Source organism: Planococcus citri, chromosome 1 (assembly GCF_950023065.1).
Source record: "Planococcus citri chromosome 1, ihPlaCitr1.1, whole genome shotgun sequence".
Taxonomy (NCBI): Eukaryota; Metazoa; Arthropoda; class Insecta; order Hemiptera; family Pseudococcidae; genus Planococcus; species Planococcus citri.
The window spans coordinates 15,465,713-15,492,982 of NC_088677.1; the positions used below are offsets into that span (position 1 = coordinate 15,465,713).

The following is a 27,270-nucleotide window of genomic DNA, read 5'->3' on the forward strand; positions in this document are numbered from 1 at the left end:
TACATGGTAGTATATCTGTCCGCCTACCAAACTTCAAACACATAATTCAGAGCCATTTGTGCATGGAATAGCTTCAAATTGGGTATAATACGTTTTTCAAAACATTTTGAACATACGTTGAGTAGTTTTCGAAAAAATACGATTTAATGAAATGTTGGACTTTTTGAGAAAAAATCCAACGTTTCTTAAAACTGTATTTATTGAAAAACTATTCAACGTATTGACAAATGCATGCACAAGATTGTTCAAAATGTCTTGAAAAACATGTATTTCAAATTTGAGCCCATTCCATGCATCTGCGGCTCTAAATTATAACATTAAACTTTGTCCCATAATACCAATGTAAAATAAGGCATTTTGGTTATACTACTACTATGTATTGAGAATATCCCCTTAATAGGAAAAAAACAAGGCTTTTTGACGATAATTGTCAAAAAAATTATACCTTTTTGCAATTCTTTTTAAAAAAGCGAAGCTCATTTTTTTGAATTTTCCAATAACTAACAGTGAAAAAATCGTGATCATTCTACATATTAGCTAATGAATTTTTAAAATGTAGATTTAGGTTTTGAAGAATCGCGCAGTATGCGCGATTAACGGGTTGGCTAGTATTTATTAATTTTAACTCCTCTTATGTCGAATATTAGGCTAAATCAATTACAAGTGTGATATACTACTATGCCGTACGTGGTATGTTTAGGGCGTGCCCACATGGTAACACTGTGTTGCACTAAGGCAACACTGCGTTGTATTCTCGTCCGCTAGCCATACAAGCCAAGCGACAAGAGTACAGAACGCCAGTAATGTGTTCGAGTGCACGCCGGCATGTTATTCATCTGCTAATCGGTTAATTGCTCATTTAGTATATTTATAAGTTTTACTCACGTGTGTTAAGTGTTTATATTTAGTTTCTCATTTAGTTCTAGTTAGTGTTATTTTATTATTAAGGACCTGGTACAGTAAGTATGGATGGGTAACAGTGTTACATTAGATCTTACTTACGCTCAACGGAAATGCAGACAGTGTCCCATTTCCACCACAAATCCGATTAAGACTGCATCACTGAATGCAATCGGGTACTTCCGATGAGGAGAACCTTTTCACAATACACCGATCGAGTGTACTAGATTAGAATTAACCACATGTGAATTGTACATGCTAATAGTGTTGTAAAATATTACACACATTATATATCATTGCACATTCGTCTGTGTTATTATTTATATGGTGTGTGTGAACATCTGTTAAGAGCCTAAAGGAGGGGCTATACTGAATTTAACCGTAAACTTAAACTTAACCCTAGAAGTTGAACAAAGGCAAATTTTAGGTTAACGGACGTTAAATTCAGTATAAACCAAGCTAAAATATAAGTTAAGGGAATAAGTATCCCCTTAAATTCAGTATAGCCCATCCTTTAATCAATACTTTCCTACTCACGCCCATAGCAGGGGTAATATTCCGAAGAATACTTATTAGAAGTACTCCTAGGGATATTTCCAGGAAACAACACAAATCTATAGGCACCATTTCACTCAGTGCTTAAGGTCTTTCGTCTTTTTACCCTCTTACACAAGAATGTACATAAATTGCCTATCTTTTATATAGACGACATAATAAAGTTTTTAACTTGTGGAACGAATTGTTCATTTCTTCTCATTTTCAAATAGGTATCGAAGATAGGTATCTAATTTGATATTATCGATTCCACAGAAATTCTAATGTGTAAAGGAGACGCAGTTCGGCTGTCTAAATATGTAGTTCCTACTGAGTTATCCAGGCAACACTTCTACTAAGTGGGTTATTTCAAAGTATAGGATATTTCTCACCACTATAGGAGGGAATTATCATCTAGATCACCTATATTCAGTCGTATCCCCCCCCTCCCTATATCAAGCTTAGTAACCAATTTTATCTTGAAGAGCATCAAAATAATTGGAATGTTTAAGAAAAAAGTTCACAAAAACTGTTGCGCTGTAAAGCTCGAAAAAGCTCAATATTCAATTTCAACCTATACACAGCGAATTTGACATGTATAAATAAAGAAGCATGTATATTTTACCTTGAGAGCATCAAAACAAGATGAAGTCAAATGTTGAAGAAAAAAGTTAACAAAAAAAGTGGTGCCATAAGGTCAAAAAAGCTCAATAATTTGAAAGTTCATTTTTCGATTTTGTCAGCTCAAAAAAGCTTAATAATCAATTCGGCGCATTCGACGTATAGTACATACAAAGGAGTAGGTACGTATATTATACCTTGAAATAACACTCCTTGCAGTCAAAGCTAAGTAAAGGAAGTTTCAGGCCATGTTATCAATTTTTCAAAAAAGCTGAATAATCGATTTTAATCTATACTCAGCGCATTCGACATAATTATATTATATCTTGAAGAAAGTTTACAAAAAAGTTTAGGAATAGTTTGATTATACATTGAAAAAAGTTTACAAAAAAAGTTCAGGAATAGTTTGAAAGTTCATTTATCGATTTCCCATTTCAAAAAAGCTTTATAATCGAATCTAACTTATACTCAACGCATTCAATGTAGGTATACAAAGTAGTACGTATATTATACCTATCACCATAGATCGATTTGAAAGTTCATTATTTATCAATTTCCCAGCTCAAAAAAGATTTTGTAATCGAATTTAACTTATACTCAATGCATTCGATGTAGGTATACAAAGTAGTACGTACATACATACCTATCACCATAGATTGATATTTGTCTACCTCAATCATTCTGATAAATAACCTTTTTTCAACGACCATATTCATAAAGTTTTGAAGACTGCTGAAAGCTTAAAAAAGTTCAAAAAGATTTAGATATGACTTATAAAATTAGAATTCTCCAGTACCCACTGAATATTCTAAAGTACCTATGTACTCGTATTGTCTACTTACAAGGAGCTTGCCAAAAAATACTTTTTGACCATATTCGTAAAGTTTTGAAGAAACCTTAAAGCTAAAAAAAGTTCCAAAAGCTTCAGATATGATATAAAAAATTAGAATTCTCCGGTACCTAATGATGACCCACTGTTTATTTCAAAGTATGTCTTAAATTGCCTATGCGATACGCCCCAAAAATATTTTAAAAACATTAAATTTCCGAAATTGTCAATTTTTTCCCCTTATTTAGAATTAAAATTTTGAAAATATTGATGTTTTTGCCTTAACTAACGCAAATATCACATTTCGTCGTCGTCGTATCCTTATAAGCGGTAGGCCTGTTTATGTTGGCCTGTCTGCTGCGGTGTGGAACCTGCCGAGAGATTCCTCCTTGGTCTCCCTCTGTTTCTCTTCCCCATTGGTGTATTTTGGAGAACCTGTTTTGGTGATCTTGTTTCCTCCATCCTTTTGACATGATTTCTCCAATCTTTCCTATACTGTTTTATCTTCTTCATGACCGGCTTCACTCCGAGATCTGCTGTTATTTTCTCAGATGGGACTCTGTCTCTGAGAGTCACCCCCGCCGTTCTCCTCATGAACTTCATCTCTGCTGCCGTTATTCTTCTTTTATCAGATTTCTTCAGTGCCCATACCTCACTTCCATAAGTTATCATTGGTATTGCTAGGGTATTGTACACCTTTAATCTTGTTTCTTTTCACACCTTACTGCTTCTCAGGGTCCTATTTATCAGTCCTGTGACTCTCAGGAACTTTGCAATCTTTCCACCAAAATCTACTTCTCCCTGGTATGATATCGTGTTTCCCAGGTATTTGAAATTATTGACCTGTTCAATGATTTTTCCATATCTTGCTTCTTACTAGCTCCTTTCCTTTGAAGGCCATTGTTTTCGTCTTCTCTGATGACACTCTCATATCATACTTCCTTGATGTCTTTGTTAAATTATACATTGATCTCTGTAGGTCACCTTCTGTTTCGACTAGTACTGCTTGATCATCTGCGAATAATACTGTTGATATTTTTTGCCCTCTGTCCGTCTTGATTCCTTTTGGCTTCATTTTCTGCCATTCTTTCACCATGTGATCCATGTACATGTTGAATAAAACACAAGACAGTGGGCATCCCTGGCGAACTCCTCTGTTTATTTCTGCTTGTTCTGAGAGTTTGATTCCAATTCGTACTCTTATTTTAGTGTTCTTATATATGCTGTTTATCACCTTTCGCATTTTATATGTTATCTCTTCATCGGGTGTCTAGATTAGTTTATTTTCAAACTTTGCACCCCTCCTTCTGAGGTTCCTTTTGATTTTAGCGCTGAAATAATGTCAAATTCGTGCTCAGGAGGTTCGAAAACATATATTTTGATACCTCACAAGTCACATCGCCCAGTTTCGAAAATAATAATTGAATAAATATGGGAAAAATTGATGAAAATCATTCATACGTCTTATTTCGAATAGATACCTATGCAATTCATATAACATCGCAAATATCGTCAAAATGGTTTTACAATGGTTAAAATAATTGCTCGGGACAATTTGGTTTTCTTCTGCAGAATTACAGTTTATTCTAGAAACCTACGATATAATTGAATTAGAAAAATTTTAAATGAGAATAACCAAATTCTTTCATTAAAATTAATTTTATGTATTGTCGGCAAAATGACCACGTAACCCCTCACAAATAGCATTGTCATTTCTTGCCCACTCCTCGAGTCCGGATTTTCCCTGCGCGACCCAGCCTTTCACAAAACTATAAGCACTGGCCACGCTTCTGTTTCAGTTTATATGTAGGTATCTATCTAAGTAGTTGTCAAGTGTTAACGTCGATGCATTTTATGTACGCCGCACCATAACTCTTATCCGTCATTCGTCGTACGTGATAAATTTTCTTCAGTAGTGAATGTTCATTATTTAGATCGAATAGGTATTTTGTTCCAACTACTGCAAAAATGCCGATAATATTATTTGTCACTTTGCTTTTAATTAGTATTTTTTTAATAAAATATGCGATTAAATTGAGAAACAAGAGATTATATGAATTACTGGAGCAATTTCCGTCAAAACCAACATATCCTCTGATCGGAAACTTCCTTATGCTGCGAGTTCCACCGAAAGGTAAACAGATGAAATTTTTAATTACGAATAGTGAAATTTGAGGGAATTTCGAATTTCAAAAATCTGCTGGAGGCTACAGTAATTTTCAAAAGTCGCTGGAGGCAAAACGACTTGAAATCCACTTGCAGTCGACTTCGTAGAGTATTGAAATTAGTTTGCAGAATGAATTTCAGCTTTCCAACTCCGTTTGATTGAATTTTGTGGGAATTTCAAGTTTCAAAAATCTGCTGAAGGCACCAGAACTACTCAAAATGGAGGGTACCTATGTTCCAAATTTCAGCTTTCTTGGTCAATTTGGTAAAATTTTGATATTTTTTTTGTTCATTTTTGGTCTAAATTTGATTTTTAAAAATTCACCAAAAATCGAAAAAAGCATTTTAACACTTGAAATTTTGACAGGTGATAAATTTTTGTCTGCTCTGTCGATCTACCTTCAAACAGTTTCAAAGTTGGGCATTATAACGAGATCTGAGTAAAACAAACACATGATTACCAGAACTTTGATTGTTGATAGGTACCTAATTTCACAGTTGAAAATAATTTTTAAAAACATTATTAAAGGTAAGAATTGTACAGATGATAGGAAATTTTCAACTGAAAGTTTCCGGGAATTTTTGCAGGAAAGTTTCCGAAACTTTCAACTCCCTAAATTTCCATGGAAATTTATGAAATTTATAAATGTTTACAAAAACATTCGCCAGATTGCAGAATTTTCGTTTGCAATAAGGAACTGCTTGTAAACACCTGACAAACAATCATTTTATGTACATATTAGATTCTCTTGTTTTTTTTTTTTTTATTTATTTTTTATGTAGGTGCCTTTAATTAGGTATGTACAACTTACCTACCTAGGTATGTGAAAATACAAATTAAATTTTCAAAATTGGTACAAATCGTCGGTTTACAATACAAGGGTGATATGCCAATTTTTTTCTTTTCTGAGGTTTTTAACGTTTCAGGTACGGTTATGGTAGGTCTTTGAGTAGGTACTCATCAAAAAACAAACAGCCCCTCCAAATTGACCTAGAGGGTCCAAATTTTCACAGTACATTGGGAGGATGTACCCGAAGTGCCTTTTGCAGGTTTCAACCTTGCAACCCCATTTTTACAGAAAGGTCATCTTTTTGGAGGGGCATAATATGACCCCAAAAAGATGAAAAGAGTCCAAAATTATACCATTGGTCAGTACTCTTATTGTGATCAACATATCCAAATTTCAGTTTCCTAGGTCATCCCCACTCTGATTAAGGTGGGAAAAACTACATTTGACCTCAATTTTTGACATCCTCACCCCTAAAATTGACCTTAGGAGTCCAAATTTTCAGCATACAATGAGAGGGTGCCCCTTGAGTGCTTTGTGCAGGTTTCAACCTTCCAACCCCATTTGACCCCTCTCCATGGTCAAAAAAGTGGATTTTTGCGTGTTTTTTGACGTTTAGCCACACCTGCAGCCCCTCCAAATTGACCTAGAAGGCTAAAATTTTCACAGTACATTGGGAGGATGTACCCAAAGTGCCTTTTGCAGGTTTCAACCTTCCAACCCCATTTGACCCCTCTCCAGAGTCAAAAAAGCGGATTTTTTCATCAATTTTACGTGTTTTTTTGAAAATTTTGACATTTAGCCAAGCCTACAGCCCTTCCAAATTGACCTAGAGGGTCCAAATTTTCACAGTACATTGGGAGGATGTACCCAAAGTGCCTTTTGCAGGTTTCAACCTTCCAACCCTATTTGACCCCTTTCCAGGGTCAAATGTGTTTTTTGACGTTTAGCCAAGCTTACAGGCCCTCCAAATTGACTTGGGGGGGGTCCAAATTTTCACAGTACATTGGGAGGATGTACCCGAAGTGCCTTTTGCCGGTTTCAGCCTTCCAACCCCATTTTAACTACATCAGGGTCAAGACCGGTTTGTTACTACATTTTCTGAAGGAGGAAAAAGAGAGTTGGGCGAATCCCGAGGGGGGGTGTAGGGGGGACAACGATCCCCCGCGACCATAAGAAGGAAATAGCGGAAAGAGAGAGTTGGGCGAAGCCCAAGGGGGTTTTAGGGGAGGACAACGTCCCCCCACATGCAGGCGAAGCACGGGAGCGAAGCGAGGGTGTGAGTAGTCCCAGAGATGCGCAGAACATGAAAAAAGCATGCACAGGAGGTAGGTGGGCAAAGCCCAAGGGGGGTGCAGGGGGGACAAAGTCCCCCCCAAAAACAGGCGAAGCACAGGAGCAAAGCGAGGGTGCGAGTAGTTCAAGAGCCCTCAATGTTTCTGGCACAAAAATTTGGCTCTTACGTAGCGGCAGACTGCTACGACTTTTTTTTTTTTTTTTTTTAACTTGAGATTGTCAATTGTCTTGTTTCATAGTACTTTGGGGGTAAGACAGGCCAGGGTAATCGCTTTCTTTTGTAATAAGTACTATAAATAGACATGAGCAATTCGTGAATTCACATTCGCTTGGATCGCTGTATGATGTCGGCCACTTTGCGTGAATTCGCGAATACAATTACCTAAATTGAAAAAAAAATTCAACGTAAAATATCGAGGTTCTCACAGAACTTGAAAATTTTGTCAATTTTTAGAGATATTGGGAGTACTGGAGAATCTCATGGAATCACATAAGCGTTTACTTTTCTGGTTGGGTCCTATACCAGTCATATTTTTGAAAAAATATGATGATATTATGGTGAGTCTTTTTTTTTTTTTTTTTGCAAACACTTAACCTACCTGGCTATAAAGAAGACACCTTTTCTTACTTCTCATAGGCTGTGTCAACTCTAAGTCAGAATCGTGATCACACACTGCATTTTTCAAAAGAATGGCTGGGCACTGGACTACTCAATGCTAATTGTAAGATAATCCAAGTCAATTTTGCTCATCACTTTATGGAATTTAAATTACGTTATCTGCACCTACCTAAGTACTTGACGAATTTACGTATTTTTGTAGACGAAGAATGGAAAAAATCGAAAAGAATTCTCGCACCAGCGTTCAATTCTGTAATGCTTTCGCGATACGTAGATGTTTTCCAAAAAAAAGCTGCAACACTGGTGGACATCCTGGAGCCAGCAGCAGACTCCGGTGAAATATTCAACTGTCAAGATATTTTGATGAAAATCAACATTGAAACAATCGCAGGTGAGAAAAAGTACCTTCGCCTATTTTAGGTACACTAGATATTGTTTAAAGTGCTTCGCTGAAGAAGAATAAATATTTTCGTGGTTATTCTTTTAGAAAATACAGCTGGTGTTCTGAAAAATAGTGGTGGAGAAGAAGAAAAACAATTTGCTAATGCTATAGTAAAGTAAGTGTGAAAAATATTACCTAGTAATGCCAGTTGTCCCTGCTAGCATGATGCTATCATATTGCTAGTGTGAGATTATCTAGCAAAATGTATGCTAGGGATATGCTAGTTAAAACCCAGCACCATAATTATCGAGTGATCCCAGCAGTTCCTGCTAGCAAAATTCTACCGTAATGCTAGCCTGAGATGAGCTAGCACAATGTATGCTAGCAACATGCTAGTTATATCCTAGCGTCATAATTACCGAGCGATGCTGGCAGTTTCTCCTAGCATAAAGCTACCATGTTGCTAGCATGATATGAGCTAGACAAAAGTACACTAGCCATACACTAGTTAATCCTAGCAGAATAATTATCTTATTGACAATTTTACTAGCAGAATGCTAGCATGGAATCAACTAGCAGATTACCAGTTAGCAGGGATGGAAAGCTAAAATATGAAACTTTAGCTTTAGCTTTTGGCTCTTCAAATTAATGAAACTTTCTAATGGCTAGCTTTTAGCTTCCAAAAACCATTGGCTTTCAGCTTTAATTTAGCTTTTGGCTTTCAGCTTTTGGCTTTTAATATTTTCACACATTGCTACACTACAATACAGAAAAGTACACCATGGATAGTTGAAATGAAATATTAGTATAAGTCATAATAGGAAACGTCAGGGATGAGGCCCAGCCCAGGACCAGGACCCGAAACCCGAAAAAGCCCCCTATTATTTCCTTGAAGCCCGAATGTCCAAGCCCCAAAACCTTAAAAACTGCAAGTCTGCAACCTACAAAGCCCTGGCCCAAAGCCAGAAACCTTTTCCTCTGAAAACCAAGCCCCGAACGTGAGCCCCGAAACTCAAACTGTGATCAGGGCTTTTCGGGGCTTTTCAGGGCTTGTGTGAATTTTGTAAATTACTATTGTAATTACCATTCTGTGCATTTCAAAACTTCAAAATTCAAAAAAGATGATTTTCAAAAAAAAATTACATGTTCAGCAAAAAGTTTAATATTTTAAGGGGTTTTTGGTACATTATTTATAATATTCTGTAGGTAGTTCAAGTTCATTGTTCTTTGAAAAATGATACATAAAAAATTTGGGCAATACGTTGATTGAAAATTCCTAAAAAATTTAATTCTGATTTTAGAAAAAAAAAAAAAAAAAAAAAAAAAACTGTTCCATTCCAATAATTTTGAAAAAAGTAATCAAAATCTTTCTGTGCTCCTTGAAATGTTTTTTACTTTTTTTAAACAGAAAATCAAATAAGATATTACTTTATTCTTCATTAAAATTGGAATTGAGAGGCTTCATTGAAAAGTGGCCTTCGTCAATTTTTTATCACTGATTTTTATAAGTTCAAATGAACTTTCTACAAGCTAACATTTTCCAATTCGTTTTTTTTTCATGGTACATAGAACAGTTCAACATCACTGAATAGTGAATATGGTGAAATTAATAATAAAAAAAATTGTTAAGTAATAGATTCAAAATCGTAAATGAAAAAAAAAATCACTCACTAAGGCCCCTTTTCCATAGAACCCCTCAATTTCAACTTTCGAGCCCTGAAAAGCCCCAGAAAGCCCTGAACACTTCATTCAAGCCCTGTACACAGAGCCCTGAAACCCAAACCCAAAGTTTCCTGGGCCCCAATCGAAGCCCAAGACCTGATAAATTGTTGATTGAAAGCCCAAGCCCCGAAACCCGGAACCCGAAGAAAAATCGTTTGGGGCCTCATTCCTGGGAAACGTGTACTTTAGTGAGAGTAAAAATTAGAATCAAACAAAACGATGAAAAAAATGAAAACAAAAACGGGAAAATGGCTATGGTTACAAAAAACTGAAACTGAAACGAAACCAGATAAACATCCAAAAAAAGCTGAAAGAAAGCTGAAAAAATGAAGCTTTTGGTTTTAGCTTTTAGCTTTCAAAAAACCCAAACTTCCTTCGGCTTTCAGCTTTCAGCTTTTAGCTTTCGGCTAGCTTTCCATCCCTGCCAGTTAGAATGGTGTTAGCACTTTGCCAGCAGACATTTTATTGGAAAATTCATCCTAGCATAGAACTGGTATGGTGCTAGAATGAGGTGAACTAGCAAAAGACAGGCCAGCAATTTGCTGGTTACATGCTAGCAGCATAACCACTGAGTAAAGCTAGCAGTCACTACTAGCATATTGCTATTGCTAGTGCATTGCTAGCACCCTAGCAAAAGGCATGCTAGCAATCTGCTAGTTACATGCTAGAAATACAATCACAGGTAAACTTGCACTAGTCTACTGCTAGCGCTATTCTAACCTTGGTAAAGCTAGCAGTCAAAGTACTAGCATAGTGCTGGATTTTTGTTAAAAGACTTCTTATCCAGGTGCTGGCAGACAAGTGCTAGCACAATGCTAGCAACTTGCTAGCGTTGTTCTTCATCACGATACACTTAACTTCTCTTAGATGAAGTATGTAGTCAAGTCGAATATAAGCTCAATACAGTTTCCTGTTTAAATTAAGAAGAGTGAAGTTGGCAAAGTAATCACTCAGTTTATATCAGCACAAGATGCTAGTGCAATGCTGGGCAATCACCCATTTACAGATATTTTTGGGAAACGTACTGTTATGGGAAGGATTGCCCTACATGCTCTGACTAGTGATTCGTATAAGTCTTTCTTAGGAAAAAGCCTTCAAATACGTACACTAGCCATGTATACCTTTTATGTAGTACACCTTTTACTCCTCTATACTGGAAGCTATGGTAATGTGTTAACTGCTATGCTAGGTATATGATCATCTATATACACGCACACACATACACACACGCAATCAGGGATCGCGGAGCAGAGTGGAGGTGGAGGCCCGGAGGCCCCCGGAGGGTACCCTTTTTTTGGCTTGCTCCAGGAGCAGGAGCCGGAGCAAGAGGTACTTGAAATTTTTTTACTGGAGCCGGAGGTGGAGGCGGAGGCACTTACAAAAAAAAACCGGAGCCGGAGGTATTTTTTTCAAATAGCCGGAGGGGAAGGCTCAAAACCCCCCCCCCTCCTTGACCTCCGGAGGCGGAGCTGGAGGGCAGGAGCCCCCCGGAGGGTACCCTTTTTTGGGCCTTGCTCCGGAAGCCGGTGCCGGAGCAAGAGGTACTTGAAATTTTTCAAGTGGAGCCGGAGCCGGAGGTATTTTTTTAAAAATTTTGGGAGCCGGAGCTGGAGGTGGAGGCACCAGACCCCCCCCTCCGCGATCCCTGCAGACAATCATTGTATGTATTTTGTAGGGGTAACATGAACCAGATATAGAATCTGTTATGTTTATTTTGATAGGTTGCGCATTGCGCCGAATAGGGTGGTATCTGTACCTCAGTACACCCTGTCTACAACCCTTAAATTATAAATACAGAATATGTATGATCGCATTCGCATGAACATCTTGTTCATGTCATCCCTTTTTTGTTTGTACCATTCTCTGTGTGGAAATATCATTTAATGTAACTGATTAAATCATGTCTTGTTGACCCTTTTGGGATTATTTCTCAATATTCCGGACATCGAGAATAATCCGACTAAATAACTCGAAGATTGCTAAATTGAATAATGCGAATAACTCTTTAAAAATATCTCTTTTGAATGATACTTTCTAAATAACACTTTAAAAATATTTCGATCAAATAATTCATTCAAATTACTCTTTCGTAAATAATGCTTTCGAATAAGGTTTTCTAATCGATTCTGTTGCGATCACTAGTATTAGGGTGATCAGGGAGAGACAACAAAGTTGCAGTGCCAGTAAGTAGTTTAATCATTTTCCCCTGGGCAGCCTTCGCCCATCCAGATTAATTATGCTTTTAACGTAAATAATATTTTATTGGTGAAAATTGTAACTTTATCACATTTTTACTAGTGTTAAATATTTTTACACCCCTAAAGAAATGCGCACCTCACATTTAATAATGTTTTCGTATCCATCTATTGTCTGTACTTACAAGCATATACTCCTATGTAAGAATAGGTTACAGAAATGTCTCTAGTACCTGGACTAGCTGTTTGTAATAAAAATATCATTGAAAGGCGTTGAGATGTGTTTTTATTTAAAATGGTATCAGGAAATATGCTTATAGCGAGTTAGAATTATTGAAACTCTCCCATTTGAGCTAGTCTGGGACACGAGGCAAATATTCCCCACTAAAGGAATATTTCTTAGCCACGTACACGTAGAGTTTATTAAAACCAAATCTTCTTCATCTAATAATTCCTAGCCTGTCTATAACAGTACTTACCATAATTAAAAATACCCTATTCTTTTATAAGGAAATTAATACACTTCTAGCGTTATATGTACTTATCATACACAATATGCTAGCACCGGTAGCACCATTTTGAACACCTGCACTAGCATATCTGCTAGCAAACTGACGCTAGCATAATGCTAGTCCCCCTGCTAGAATTATGCCAATTGTATGCCAGCATATGCTAGAAATATGCTAGCATGACCATGCTAGCACTGTTGCTGGCATTCTGCCACTTGAAATTGTCAATATAGCAGGTGAAAAGTGTTATTTTAAAAATGAACATTTCTTAAAATTTGAATTACTCACCATAGGTACCATAAAGATACCAATAAATTGGGATAGCGTTGATAGAAAATAGCCTATTTTTTGTGTTTGGACTACCGCCAAAGGAAGGAAAGTGAAGATTTCTTTAAAGTTAAAATTGTTTCTGACAGTTCAATCTTTTCACTTTCGAATAAAACAAATCGCATTTGCGCATCTCTCTTAGTTTTTTTTTTTTGACAAATTTTCAAAAATTACTTGTTTTTTTTTATTTTTAATTTTTAAACAAAAATTGGGGTAACTTTGATACCACCAAAAAATCAAGTAGGTACAACATTGATACCCCTTTTAACAAAAAATTGGGGTAACTTTGATACCTACTGCCAAAAAATCAAGTACAACATTTCGCACTTGAAAGCTTTAGAAGCTCTAACCCCTAGACTCCCCAGAGACTGTTTAGGTTTCCCAGGTTTAAAAACACTGTTTATCAATTTTTTCAGAGCATTTCAAAGCATAATGAAACGTGCGAGATCATTTTGGATATATCCAAGTTTTACGTATAAAATGTACTTGCTAATATCACGAAAAGGAAATTTAATTAAACAGTTTTGGAATTTTCCTGAAAAGGTAATGGTCATTTTATAAAAGTCATCCAAGCACACTATGTCATATCTATTGCGTAAGAAAATCATTTTATTTTTTTTATTAATTTCAGATATTAAGAGAAGAACTGAAAAAGGGTTCATTTGAAGATGGTAAGTATGTATCTACTACTAAGCAACCGGGGCGAAGCAAACTGATTTTACTAGGGAGGGGGGCAAAAATCTTGAAAATACCAACAAATTGATGAATCCTACATTTTTTCATACTCTCCTCGTGGAAAATTCGTATGCAATTACGATTTCGCAACTATAGGTAGGTATGTTGAATTCAACCAGTGGCATAGCCAGAATTTTCTCAAGGAGGGTCAAAACTAGATTTTTAGACATAAAAAAAATTGAAATTCGGGGTAATTTTCTAAAAACCTATGTGATATCCGATGATTTTACAAAAATAAAGGTTCAGTGAAATTTTTTGAAAAAAAGTCCAACTTTCAGCCTGCAGCTGAAATGATTTGTTCAATCCCAAAAAACAAAATGAAAATTTTAATTTCATACACTACAAAACGATTTTGGGATTGGGTTTTGGTTTTGGGATCAAAATTTATTTATTTCAGGATTGGATGCATTTTAATTTTGTTCTTCTAAATTTTCATTTTGGTTTTGGGATTGAAAAAATCATTTCAGTTGCAGGCTGAAAGTTAAACTTTGAAGAAACATAAGTATGTAGAAATAAAAATAAAAAAACAATTTTCAGCCCAAATTGACTAATTGACTCCGCAAGGAGACCAAAAAATGGGAGTTTTTGACATTGGAAATCAGATAGTACATAGGTATAATTAGTTTAATGTTTTAAATGCATATTTTGCACAAGTTGCAAGTAATTACTCGTACTATCATACTTTTCAAGAAGGAATGATTCGTTCTGGTATTTTGTTTATGTTCAAGAGACATTATTGTTCTGTTCTGGTTTTGTTCATTTGTTCAGAACATTGATTCAGTGAGCTTTCAAAAATGTTAGATTCTTTTTGTTGCACTTAATGCGAATTTGCACTTGTTGAAGTTTTGCTGTATAAACATTAACATTGATTCAAGTCATGTCTGTATCATTTCAGATTCTTCAAAAACAATAGTTAGTTTACTTGTGAGAGGAAGCCATGAAGAAGAGCAACATTTCACTGAAGCACGTATGCGAGATGAACTGCTGCAAAAAATGGTTGCGGTGAGTGAAATTCCACCTACCTATTTATTTATTAAAAAAATAGAAAATCAGCCAGCTAGCTGAACATGCGTATTAGATTTTAAAATTGCATACCCAGTGATCGTACTTGAATAAAATTCTATGGCGCCTATAGTACATATACCTGTACATACACGATTTACACACTCTCAGATCTGAAGTGTAAAACAGTGAGGGAGACAGGCGTGTGTTCTCTATAATAGGTATTCAACTTGTCACATTAATTAACAGGAATCTAGAGCGTCTGCGTCTCCATGATACACTTGCACATGTAATTCGAAGAAAAAAAAAACTATGTTCCCAGTATCTATTAAGATGTGCCGCAAAATAGGCCTATAATACACACACAAGCTAACAAGACAGACACACTAGCAGGTACAGTCACTTGCATATAGGAACTACCTACATATAAGTGTGAGTTGCATTGTGCTACACATACAGGGTGCCCAGAAATATCGAGTACCCCTAAAAAAGTTTTCTACTAAAATACTTACTTTGATGGTCACAGTGAATGATCGTCGTCGTCGTTTCCTTATAAGCGGTAGGCCTATTGGCCTGTCTGCTGCGGTGTGGAACCTGTTGAGGATGAGCCTGAGGTATCCGTGAGTTTCCTCCTTGGTCTCCCCCTGCTTCTCTTCCCCGTTGGTGCATATTGGAGGACCTGTTTTGGTGATCTTGTTTCCTCCATCCTTTTGACATGATTTCTCCAATCTTTCCTATACTGTTTTATCTTCTTCATGACTGGCTTCACTCCGAGATCTGCTGTTATTTTCTCGGATGGGACTCTGTCTCTGAGAGTCACCCCTGCTGTTCTCCTCATGAACTTCATCTCTGCTGCCGTTATTCTTCTTTTATCAGATTTCTTCAGTGCCCATACCTCGCTTCCATACGTCATCATTGGTATTGCTAGGGTATTGTACACCTTTAATCTTGTTTCTTTTCGCACCTTACTGCTTCTCAGGGTCCTATTTATCAGTCCTGTGACTCTCAGGAACTTTGCAATCTTTCCACCAAAATCTACTTCTCCCTGGTATGATATCGTGTTTCCCAGGTATTTGAAATTATTGACCTGTTCAATGATTTTTCCATTTATTACAATCTTGCTTCTTACTGGCTCCTTTCCTGTGAAGGCCATTGTTTTCGTCTTCTCTGATGACACTCTCATATTATCATACTTCCTTGATGTCTTTGTTAAATTATACATTGATCTCTGTAGGTCACCTTCTGTTTCGACTAGTACTGCTTGATCATCTGCGAATAATACTGTTGATATTTTTTGCCTTCTGTCTGTCTTGATTCCTTTTGGCTTCATTTTCTGCCATTCTTTTACCATGTGATCCATGTACATGTTGAATAAAACACAAGACAGTGGGCATCCCTGGCGAACTCCTCTGTTTATTTCTGCTTGTTCTGACAGTTTATTTCCAATTCGTACTCTTATTCTAGTGTTCTTGTATATGCTGTTTATCACCTTTCGCATTTTATATGTTATCTCTTCATCTTTTAGGACTTCAAACAGTTTTTTTCTATTAACCCTATCATATGCTTTTTCCAGGTCTATAAAGCACATGTGTGTTTCTAGGTTGTATTCGATCCGTTTTTCCATCAGTAGTTTTACTGTATAACTTGCATCAGTGCATGATCTTCCTTTTCTAAATCCGTTTTGACTTTCTGACAGCTTTTCTTCTGCATGCTCTGCCAGTCGTTTGCCAGTATATTTGCATATATCTTGTAGCAGGTGTTGAGTAGACTTATTCCTCGGTAGTTTTTCAGGTTTGACATATCGCCTTTCTTGAACAGTGGTATTACAATTGCTGTTTTGAAATCTTCAGGTACCCTTTTTCTTCTTGGTACATCCTATTTAGGAATTCCAGAAGTCTTCTTTTAAATTCGCCACTTGCATATTTGTACAATTCTGTTGGTATGCCATCTTCTCCTGGAGCTTTTGCATTTTTTGCTGTTCTCAAAGCTTCTTGAAGCTCTTTAATTGAAATTCTGTCTTCTGTTTCTCCAATTTCATCTTCTATCTTTGTATCTTGTGCATTTTCATCACTCCAGAGTTCTTCAAAATATTCCTTTGCATCATTGATTTTAATCTTTGGCAAACCCACTCTTTCGTTAAAATTTGTGTCAATTCTTCTTATGATCTTGTACACCTTTGGCCGTAACTTGTATGTGTCATGCTCCAGGAATGTGATGAAATTTTCCCAGCTCTCTCTCTGTAATTTCCTAGACTTTCTCTTGACTTTTGCCGACTGTTTTCGATATTCTTCACCATCAACCTTGCTTTTTGTGCTCATGAATTTTCTGAATGCCTGTCTTTTCTTTTGTATGAGTTCTTGGATTTCGTTGTCCCAATTCTTTATTCGCTTTGCCCCAATTCTGCAAGGAACCATTCCTAAGCTTTCTTTTGCCGCTTTTGTCACAATGGATTTGATATTTTTCCATTCTTCTTCTATGTCCTGGCTTGCTGGTATCTCTTGACTAATGATGTTCATCCGTCTTTGGTACAGCCATTGGTTGGTTGGGTCATCCAGGGCTCTTGTGTTGATCTTCTTTTCATTTTTCCTTGCTGGTATTCTTGTTGTTTCCATTCTCATTACTCCTTGAACAAAATGATGGTCAGTGCCTATTTCTAGGCCTCTGTATGTTCTTACATCCAAGAATTTCTTTGCGGCATTTTCATTGGCTATGAAATGGTCGATCATTGAGCTTTGTCCTCTTGTATTGCTCCATGTCATCTTGTGATCTTTCTTGTGTTGGTAGAATGTGTTCATGATTCTTAATCCGTTGAAAGTGCAAAAATCTATCAATCTTTTCCCATTTGTATTCATTCCTTCTGTTCCATACATACCAGTTACTGTCTTTACACGCGTATCTCCTACCTGAGCATTCAAGTCTCCTGCTATTACCAATTTATCTTCTGGATTTACTGCTTGTACTGCCCTCTGTAGTTGCTCGTAGAACTCTTCGCTTTGTTCCTCTCTTCCCTCTTCTGGTGCATATACTCCAATTATTTAAGAAAGTCTTTTTTCAATCTCATCCTTGCTGATACAATTCTTTCATGCCATATGTTGTATGAGTCGATGTTTTCGCGGTGTTTATTATGTATGTGTAACATCACTCCCCCTGCAGCTCTGGTTTTCTTGTCGACTCCACTGTAGATAACGATGTAATTTCCAGATTCGATTGTTCCACTTCCTTTCTTCTTTGTTTCAGACATCACGGCAAAGTCTATATTTCTGCTGCTTAGAATTCCGTTTATTTCTGCTTCCTTGGCTGCATATCCTCTTACATTCCAGTTTCCGAATTTGTATTTCCTTTCGTTAGCGTGCGTTTTTATTTTAACCAGGGGTTCACCTCCGCCTGGGATCCCATAGTTCCATCTGTTTCCTGTTGTTTGTGAGTTTTGAGTAAGGTTGATTTTCGTCTGACTTGGTTACCAGCCATGCCAGATATATCACGGTGATAGGGCTGCTATCTAGGCCTCCGCGCTTGCCTGGTCCTCTTTTAGTCGCATTTTACGACAGGCAGAGGGTACCATAAGGATATTCTTGACCCGTCCCTACACGGGGGACAGTGAATGATAATAATGATAACACATGATTGGTTGTTGGACTGGAGAGATAACATTCCACCAATCTATAGACAGTGTAGAGGAAGACGAAAAGCTAGCACTTTCAGAAACGTCAGTAACGACGTCGCCGCCTTATAGAGAGCGCTCGCGGCGAAATGAGGGCTACTCTCTCGCAACATTATAGGGAGTTTTATATGAAACACACATTGTACACGATCAATTTTTTCATTTTTTTATGCTAAAAAATTTTTTAGGACAATTTTTTTTTGAAATGAATGATTTTTAATGTTTTTTAAATTCCTTTTACATAAATATGAGCCATGAAATCGGAAAATTGAAACATCAGAGGTAATTATTTTTACAATATAGTAATATAGAAATATATGCTCGTAAGAATAAATAATAATAAGTGTAAAATGATCGATCAAATTATTATTTTATATTTTTTTGATTTTTTTCATCGTAATAGAGAAATAAATAAATTCAGTTTCTCATTTCTTACCTTTTTTTCCTAGTGATATTTCAGTACATGATTAAATATGTACCTACCTACCTATACCTAATACTTGAAATAAAAATAACAATTTCTCATAGTTTTTGCATTTTTTAATTTTTATTTTCATTTAAATTTTTAATTCATTTACTTTACAACAGAAATGAAAATTTGAAAAATAATAATTTGATCAAACAAATTACCTATATTTTTATTTTATTTATTGTTATATTTCTATAATATTGTAAAAAAACATCGGAGCTAGCATTCGGACGTAAGTTTTTTTATATAATGAAAATACTTACCTACGAATGCTAGCTCCGATGTTTCAATTTTCCGATTTCAATTTCATCATTCATGGCATCATGGCTCATAATATTTATGTAAAATAAATAAAATTTCAAGAAAAAATTCTCCTAAAAAACTTTTAAAATAAAAAAATCAAAAAGTTCATCAACTCAATAAAAAAATGTTGAAAAAAAAATCTCGAATTGAAATTGTCCTAGAATCATCAATCATTTTTTCCAACGGAAAAAATTACAATTCGATAGTAAATGACAAGATGTAAATTTTTTTGGAGCTTTGCTGACTTTTCTTTTTTTTTTGAGTAAAAAAAATTTTTCGTAGGTATGAATATGAAATATGAATACAGCCATAGAATTGTATGATAAATGCACTTTCCCATTTTTCCCTCATTTGTTTGGACATGAACTAAAAAAAATTAAATTTCCTATTGATTGCCTGATTGGTAATATTGATTACTGACATACATATTTTTTCTCAATAGTCAATTTTGTACAAAAATTGTGATTTTTAATTTTAACATTATATTATTTTTTATGAACAAATTATACAAATATACAATTGTCAACTCTGAATTAGAATTAGAATTACCTATGCAAAATTTTCACTTTAATTTTCATTTTTCAGAAAACACATAGGTATTTTAATAAGCCAAACTCAAAACGTGCAGAATTTTATCCTCTTCAAAATTTGTTTATTATCCAAAGCGCTATAAAAAAAATAGCAGTTTAATTGAAGTTGAATTTTTACCGCTCGCAACAATTTTTTACGACTTTGAGCTTCAATAAGTTTCGAACTGTTAGTGCTAGCGTTTTAAATGAAAACTCATTTTGAAGAGGATAAAATTCTGCAAATTTTGGTTTATTAAAATACGATGTAGTTGATGAAAATTTCGCGTAATTTTAATTCAAAATTGACATGCATAAAAATTTGTTCATAAAAATGAATATTAAAAATCACCATTTTCGTGTGAAATTGAAAAAAATTTATACCAATCGATAGGAAATTTCATCTTCTTTAGTTCAAGTCCAAAAAAATTTTTTCCAAACCACTTCATTTTCATGAAAAGTGGGAGAAAACGCATTTATCCTATGCGTCTACGGCTGTTTTACTCGCATGTTTACGTTTTCTTAGCACCCATTTCGATCTGACGCGCTCTGTCGGATTAGTTCAAGCGAGCTACACATTGGAGGACGGTATTTGAATTTTCTCCCGTTGAAGATTTTCGTCTTCCCCTAGACTGTCTATACACCAATCATATGCATCTATTTCACGTTGCCAACCTACATTTTTAATGAATAACTTTCTTAGGGGTACTCGATATTTCTGGGCACCCTGTAGGTACATTGTTGGCACAGACAATGTCATACATCGTTGGTACAGACAATGTATGTACTTATTTCATTCGTGCGGATGATTTTAGATGCATTCGAGTGGATAATTTTATGCAGCAAATGACAGTTTATCAAAAATGCACATGTGTGATTTATTTTTATAATGAAGATATGGGTCTCATTGATAAATCTTCAATATAGGTACCTAGTACCTACCTCTTAAGAAATATAGATGTGGAGTTTTTATAGGTATTGGCAGTTTATTAAAAATTTAAGTGTCAGGTTAACTTTTGTTTTTTCACTATTGTCAGTGAGGTGACGTAGTGTATGAAGGTGTGAGAGAGACAGATGCGAAGAAAATGTTTTTTTATATTGTGCTACAAAGGAGTTTCAGCCAGATGTCACACTTGTCAAAAATAGGTAGAATGAGTTAGTTCCGGTTTCGGATAGTAGGTAGCGTCCTTCATAACCTTACATTATCACTTTTGGCAAATGTTATAGTTTTGACTCTAACCTAGCTCCAAAATGTAGGTACTTTTTTTATACCTACAAATAATTTTGTAGAACAAAATTTGTAGAACTTAGAAAAATAAACGACATTTTCGATTTAGTGCAATTGTTTTCGATGTAGGAACGATTCAATTTTCAACATTACTAAATTGAATCGTTCCTATATCGAAAACAAAATTGCACAAAATCAAAAATGTCGAGAGACAAAAATTGCTCATTTCGTCAAGTTCTACAATTTTGTTCTGCGAAATTTTTTGTAGGTATAAAAAAAGTACATGTTGGAGCTATAGGTTGGAATCAAAACTCACACTTTCCAAATTCAACTTGTGTGTACAAGCCTCTTGAATGAGGTGGTCGGCCAAAATCACCTGGAAAATTTTAGTTATCATCCCAACTACGAATTAACATGCTGGGTACTACTTTTATTTATTCAAAAATATCTGTCACAGTTTTTTGCAATTTACTGAAAAATGCAAATTGGGCCAAGTGTGACTTTTGTCCTCAAACCCTTCTAATTAATGTACCTGTTAGGTTTCGATGGCATTTGAGCAGATGCAGATACCTCTAGAACTCATTTCCTCATTTGTAACAAATGTGGTTAACAATAAATATTGTAGTAGTCCATTTACCATTTACCAGAGTACTTGTCGTTGACACGAGAGAGGACAACGCGCCAGAACGACATCGGCTCAACTGCGGCGATGCGTTCTGACCCCAAAGCCAATAAAACGTAAGAAGCATCTCGTTAGCCGCTAAATATACGATGTAATTAACGAAAGAATAAAGTAATAATTATATTCGCCGATTTATTTGAGTGTAATTATTTCGCCTAAAGTGATCTGGAGTAATCGCACTTCCAGATATGGTAGCAGAGACATTATTACGATCCTAAATACACTTCCGCGAGTGCTAAGTGCGTGATATTCGATAACCGCTTCGAATGCCGCGTGTTTACTCTCAAAAGTAAAACGAAAATCAATCGACAAATCCGCCGAATATTGTGTAGGTCGCGAAAATGTGCGTTCATAATATTCACCAACAAACCGAGAGTAAAAACTCACCACCAACCAAATCTTTTCTGCCATCATGCACGCAAAACCCCAGTGTTATGGTGACAAAAATCGCCAGAAATTTGGAAGCTCAAAAACGAGAGTCAAAGAATTTCACCAAATCGCCGAATTCAAGCTCTGAGACACAAAACCCACCGTCAACGAGTTCGAATTCACCAACCATCGCCGAGAATGTAACAGAAGTGAAGATGTTAAACGCTACTGATTCGCCAACGTTTCTTCTCAACTCAACAAACACGCCGCCAAATTCTCCAAAGTTGACCAACGAAGAGAATACAACAAAAACAAAAACAGGTACGCCAAAGTCAAACAAACGTGCCGAAAACGAATACGCAAACGACAGCAAGATGTCAAACCGCCAAACGCCAACGAAAGATAGTTACGAAAAGGTAAAATTCTATTTTTACCTCGAAAGTCTTCAAGCTAACACCAAGATGCTTGAAGCAGCGATTTATACGGACAACATCAACATTGCACTCATTGAAGAGACGATCGACGATGTGGAGCTAGACTACACCAAAGTAGAAAAGCTCATAAATTGTAATATTGAAGATTACGATTACCACACAGCAGCAAATCCAACTCTTTCATCCGCTGATGATGTGATACAAGAGGCAATGCTAGCTGTACATATAATCAATCAAATGAAAATGGAAAACGTGTCCAGCACAACCGTAACCGAAACAATGCCGAATACTTCAATTGAAGTTACTATTACGAATTTGAAAATGCAAACGCTTACACCAATTCCTAGTATTCCGCAGGAAATGAGTAAGCCCACTGATCCGCCAACCAAACAAGCGCCGAAAATTACGCCAAACGCTTTCAAAACGCTCATTGTGCAGCCACCGAATGTGTTAAAATCAATCTCCGTACTCATGAAGCCGCATTTGTTGAAACCGGCCTCTGAGTTCAAAATCACGCCGAATTTGCCAGAAAGCATCACGACGCAACGATACCACCTGAAAAATGTTCGCAGAACTCCGCGAACAACGCCGAAAAAACGAAGACGCAAATTGAGCAACAATTTCAACACGCCACCTGTGAAACCACCCTTCAAGTTGTGCCAAACACCGCTGGTCCGCCGCATGCAACGCTGTTGCACAAAACAAATGCTGCTCCGCCAGATACCACATCGACAACAGATTCGAAAGTTAGAATCACGTCGGATGCCGATCTGCCAGATACAACGCCGTCAACGGACACGAACGTCTGAACCCAGTGGAGCGCCGATCCGCCGAAAGAGACGCAAATCCAATCGACATCAAACGCTGATGATCCAACATACACGCTCAATCATGTACTCTATGTACCGCCGACGACGCCGCCCATCGATTCCAGGAATCCGCAGTCAACACCACCGCCAGTACACAGGCACAAACTTTTCGCCTGTCCGTAGCGCGATCCAAATTCGCTATCCGTCGCGTCAAATTGTGACTGAATCCAGCATTGAGAAAACGCAGCAACGTCGCCGCAACGAACATCGATGCCGCCATCCAATTCGAGGAATTCGCCGTCAACATCGTCGCCGAAGCGCCGACAGCCCTGTAAAATTAAGATGTATTCCTAGATACTTCTTTTTTCGCTTTTTTTCTTTTTTCCCTCGGGAGTGTCGTGGACACGAGAGAGGACAACGCGCCAGAACGACATCGGCTCAACTGCGGCGATGCGTTCTGACCCCAAAGCCAATAAAACGTAAGAAGCATCTCGTTAGCCGCTAAATATACGATGTAATTAACGAAAGAATAAAGTAATAATTATATTCGCCGATTTATTTGAGTGTAATTATTTCGCCTAAAGTGATCTGGAGTAATCGCACTTCCAGATAGTACTTGTTGGAAAATATACTCAGTTTTTTTTTTTGTAGTACACACTTGATCACCCAATTTGAGTGCTGGTTTAGGCCAAGATTTTGCTTATCCGCATTCCAGAGGATATAATCTTGTGAAAATTTCCATTTCGTTTCGTTTGATCATGATTTGGATCTGCGAGTGTAAACCGAGTATGTAGATATATGTATGTACTATAGGTACCCCATTGCTAGGAGCGGATCGCCGGAACTTTCCGGCTACCAATGAAATCGCGGCATGCGTACGCGTATACATACGTGCGCGTGGGGGGGGGGGTAGCTTTTGTCGTAGTTTGTCAACATGTATACTGCTAAAAAACACGAGCGGATCGCCGGAACTTTCCGGCTACCAATCAGAGACGAGTTCGCAACACAACGTTAGTTTTCACTCGTTTTGTTTTCAATTTCTTATGAATTTTTATTTTTTACAGACATCTCACGCCATTTTTTCGATTTTAATATTTTTCTTTCAAATTTTTTTTTAAAGAAACACGCGGGGTGCGCGCTCGGCTTCGCCTCGCGCGTGTCCGTATCTCCTACTTTTGCTACGCGAGTACTCCTCGTGAATCGGGCGCTTCGCGCCCTCGCGGCCCCTCAAGGGCCGCACTCGGAGCAACAGCTCGCTTCGCTCACTCTGCACTTATTCGGTCGGGCGCTTCGCGCCCTCCCTCAATATTAACATATCGGCATTTAACCTAACCTTAACCTAACCTCTCTTTAATAATTACAAAATCATGCCGAATACGAATATGCTGCTTTCTACAGCAGTCAAAAATTCATTATTCATAGTTTAAAAGCAAAAAATAATTATTAAATTGAATTTTCTGTGAAAATTGAACTCGTAAAAATAAAAATCGTGAAAAAAAATTTTGAAAAAATTGGTGCCCTGAGCTGGGTTTGAACCCAGACCATCGGCACAGGGATCCAGCACCTACACTATGTAGCTATCGAGGCCAGCTTGCCGAGATTCGTTTTTTAGAGGAGCGGATCGCCGGAACTTTCCGGCTACCAATGAAATCGCGGCATGCGTACGCGTATACATACGTGCGCGTGGGGGGGGTAGCTTTTGTCGTAGTTTGTCAACATGTATACTGCTAAAAAACGAATCTCGGCAAGCTGGCCTTGATAGCTACATAGTGTAGGTGCTGGATCCCTGTGCCGATGGTCTGGGTTCAAACCCAGCTCAGGGCACCAATTTTTTCAAAATTTTTTTTCACGATTTTTATTTTTACGAGTTCAATTTTCACAGAAAATTCAATTTAATAATTATTTTTTGCTTTTAAACTATGAATAATGAATTTTTGACTGCTGTAGAAAGCAGCATATTCGTATTCGGCATGATTTTGTAATTATTAAAGAGAGGTTAGGTTAAGGTTAGGTTAAATGCCGATATGTTAATATTGAGGGAGGGCGCGAAGCGCCCGACCGAATAAGTGCAGAGTGAGCGAAGCGAGCTGTTGCTCCGAGTGCGGCCCTTGAGGGGCCGCGAGGGCGCGAAGCGCCCGATTCACGAGGAGTACTCGCGTAGCAAAAGTAGGAGATACGGACACGCGCGAGGCGAAGCCGAGCGCGCACCCCGCGTGTTTCTTTAAAAAAAAATTTGAAAGAAAAATATTAAAATCGAAAAAATGGCGTGAGATGTCTGTAAAAAATAAAAATTCATAAGAAATTGAAAACAAAACGAGTGAAAACTAACGTTGTGTTGCGAACTCGTCTCTGATTGGTAGCCGGAAAGTTCCGGCGATCCGCTCGTCCCATTGCTACTTCAATTTTTTTAAATTATTTATTTTGATTTCACTCTCAGGCTAGTGAAACTACATCAATAAATGTAGGATTTACTCTTCTCATGTTGGCCATGCATCAGGATATTCAAGTAGGTGTACATTCTTGAATAAGTAATTAAAATGGTTCTTGAAATATTTAATCAAATGATTAGACTACTTTGGTGAAGATGAATAATCAATCAGTTGTAAGCCTAGTTTGATGTCTAAATTAATGGCTCATTTTACAGCAAAAAGTTTACGAAGAAATCTCAGAAATTTTTAAAGACAATGATACCCTTACAGTAGATCATTTATTGCATCAATTAAAATATCTCGAACAATGCATCAAAGAAACATCTAGAAAGTATACTCATGTGGTGGTTACTACCAGACGAACTCATAAAGAATGCATATTAAAAGGTACCTACCTAAACGCATTTATTTTACCATAGGTACGCCTCGAGCAATGTATTAATTAATTTAATTAGAAAGTAAACTGACTACAGGTAGATTTTTTTGTTGAAATTTTAAGTTTCTTTTCCCCCTAGACAATACGATTATACCAGCAAATATTGCAGTCATGTCAATTATACACATTGCCAACCAAGACCCAGAATTATACAAAAATCCGCATAAATGGGATCCGGAGCATTTTAGCGATGAAGCTGTGAAAAATAGACCCAAAAATAGTTTTATGAGTTTTGGATGTGGGCCACGATCCTGCATAGGTAAGCAATATGCTAATTCTTTTACAAAAAATGTATCCTGAACAATAAACATCATAATTCAATAAGAAATCATGTTCATTTACAGGAGAAAGGTATGCAATAATGTCAATCAAGACCCAAATTGTGTATGTAATACATAAATATCATCTGTCTACCAATATAAAAGAATTAACTAGAGCTCATTTGACAACACATTTGGGTATAGGAAGTAAAATTGGTTATCCTATACAATTTATAAAAAGGGTGTCATGATTATTGTTTTCAATTTGTATGTAGGTTTTATTTTTATTTTTCAATATAACAATCTAAAATTAACGTTCATGACGTATTACTTATTCATTACTTTAGTGATATGTATTCGAATATGATCTGAATAAAAATGTTTTTTGATATCTAAGTTGAAACTTTAAAGAAGTAGGGTATTTTTTTTGCGCTCACTATTCAAAAATTCTGAGTTTGTATTCTATTTTTCCTAATTAATTTCATTCTTTTTAGCAAAATTTTTTAAAAAAATTATGGTTATTGCGGTAGACCCAACTCTAGATAAAAGAGTGCGGGGTCAAAAATTTTGATGTTTCTCGACGTTTTGAAAAGCTTAAACTAGACGATTCCCGGTGTGTCAGATTTTTTATATATACATCAGGGGTTGAAACTGTTAAAAAACCAAAAACGATGAAAAAAAAACAAATAAAAATCGGCTGTGTGCAAAACTCAAAACCAAAAATAAAAAATATTTGATCAAAACCAATTAACGACTAGACAGCTAAGCAAAGCTTAGCTGCAAAGTGTGTGTAGCTAGCTGCCTTTTCTACAGCTATAACCGTTATTACATCTAGGTAGTGCATAAGTGAATCAACCATGTCACAGTGATGAGAATTTTTGAAACTCTCACTGCTTCAAAATAATAATTGTTTTTCAGTGTTTTCATATTTTCCAAATTACAATAGGTATTTCAGAATAATTTATAAGCTTGTATTGCTTCTAAATTAAGAAATTTCTA

The 27,270-nt window shown here is 36.5% G+C and overlaps 1 protein-coding gene across 1 annotated transcript; it reads left to right on the forward strand.

The window, feature by feature from the left end:
• The first annotated feature begins 4,655 nt into the window (after positions 1–4,655).
• Positions 4,656–26,585, forward strand: LOC135848175 (cytochrome P450 4C1-like). The gene is made up of 12 exons (XM_065367990.1): positions 4,656–5,018; positions 7,589–7,692; positions 7,772–7,856; positions 7,956–8,144; positions 8,241–8,310; positions 13,305–13,431; positions 13,520–13,559; positions 14,519–14,625; positions 25,584–25,652; positions 25,791–25,962; positions 26,091–26,270; positions 26,356–26,585. Exons 1-12 carry the CDS (start codon positions 4,853–4,855, stop codon positions 26,520–26,522), a joined length of 1,476 nt encoding a protein of 491 aa, XP_065224062.1. The 5' UTR covers positions 4,656–4,852; the 3' UTR covers positions 26,523–26,585.
• Positions 26,586–27,270: the final 685 nt, after the last annotated feature.

What these genes read in the sequence shown, in the direction of transcription:
- LOC135848175 (XM_065367990.1), top strand. Translation starts at nt 4,853, where the DNA reads ATGCCGATAATATTATTTGTCACTTTGCTTTTAATTAGTATTTTTTTA. An exon ending in TTTGCTAATGCTATAGTAAA is followed by an intron (nt 8,311 to 13,304) that starts GTAAGTGTGAAA and finishes CAATTTTTTCAG; the next exon opens with AGCATTTCAAAGCATAATGA. An exon ending in AAAGGGTTCATTTGAAGATG is followed by an intron (nt 13,560 to 14,518) that starts GTAAGTATGTAT and finishes GTATCATTTCAG; the next exon opens with ATTCTTCAAAAACAATAGTT.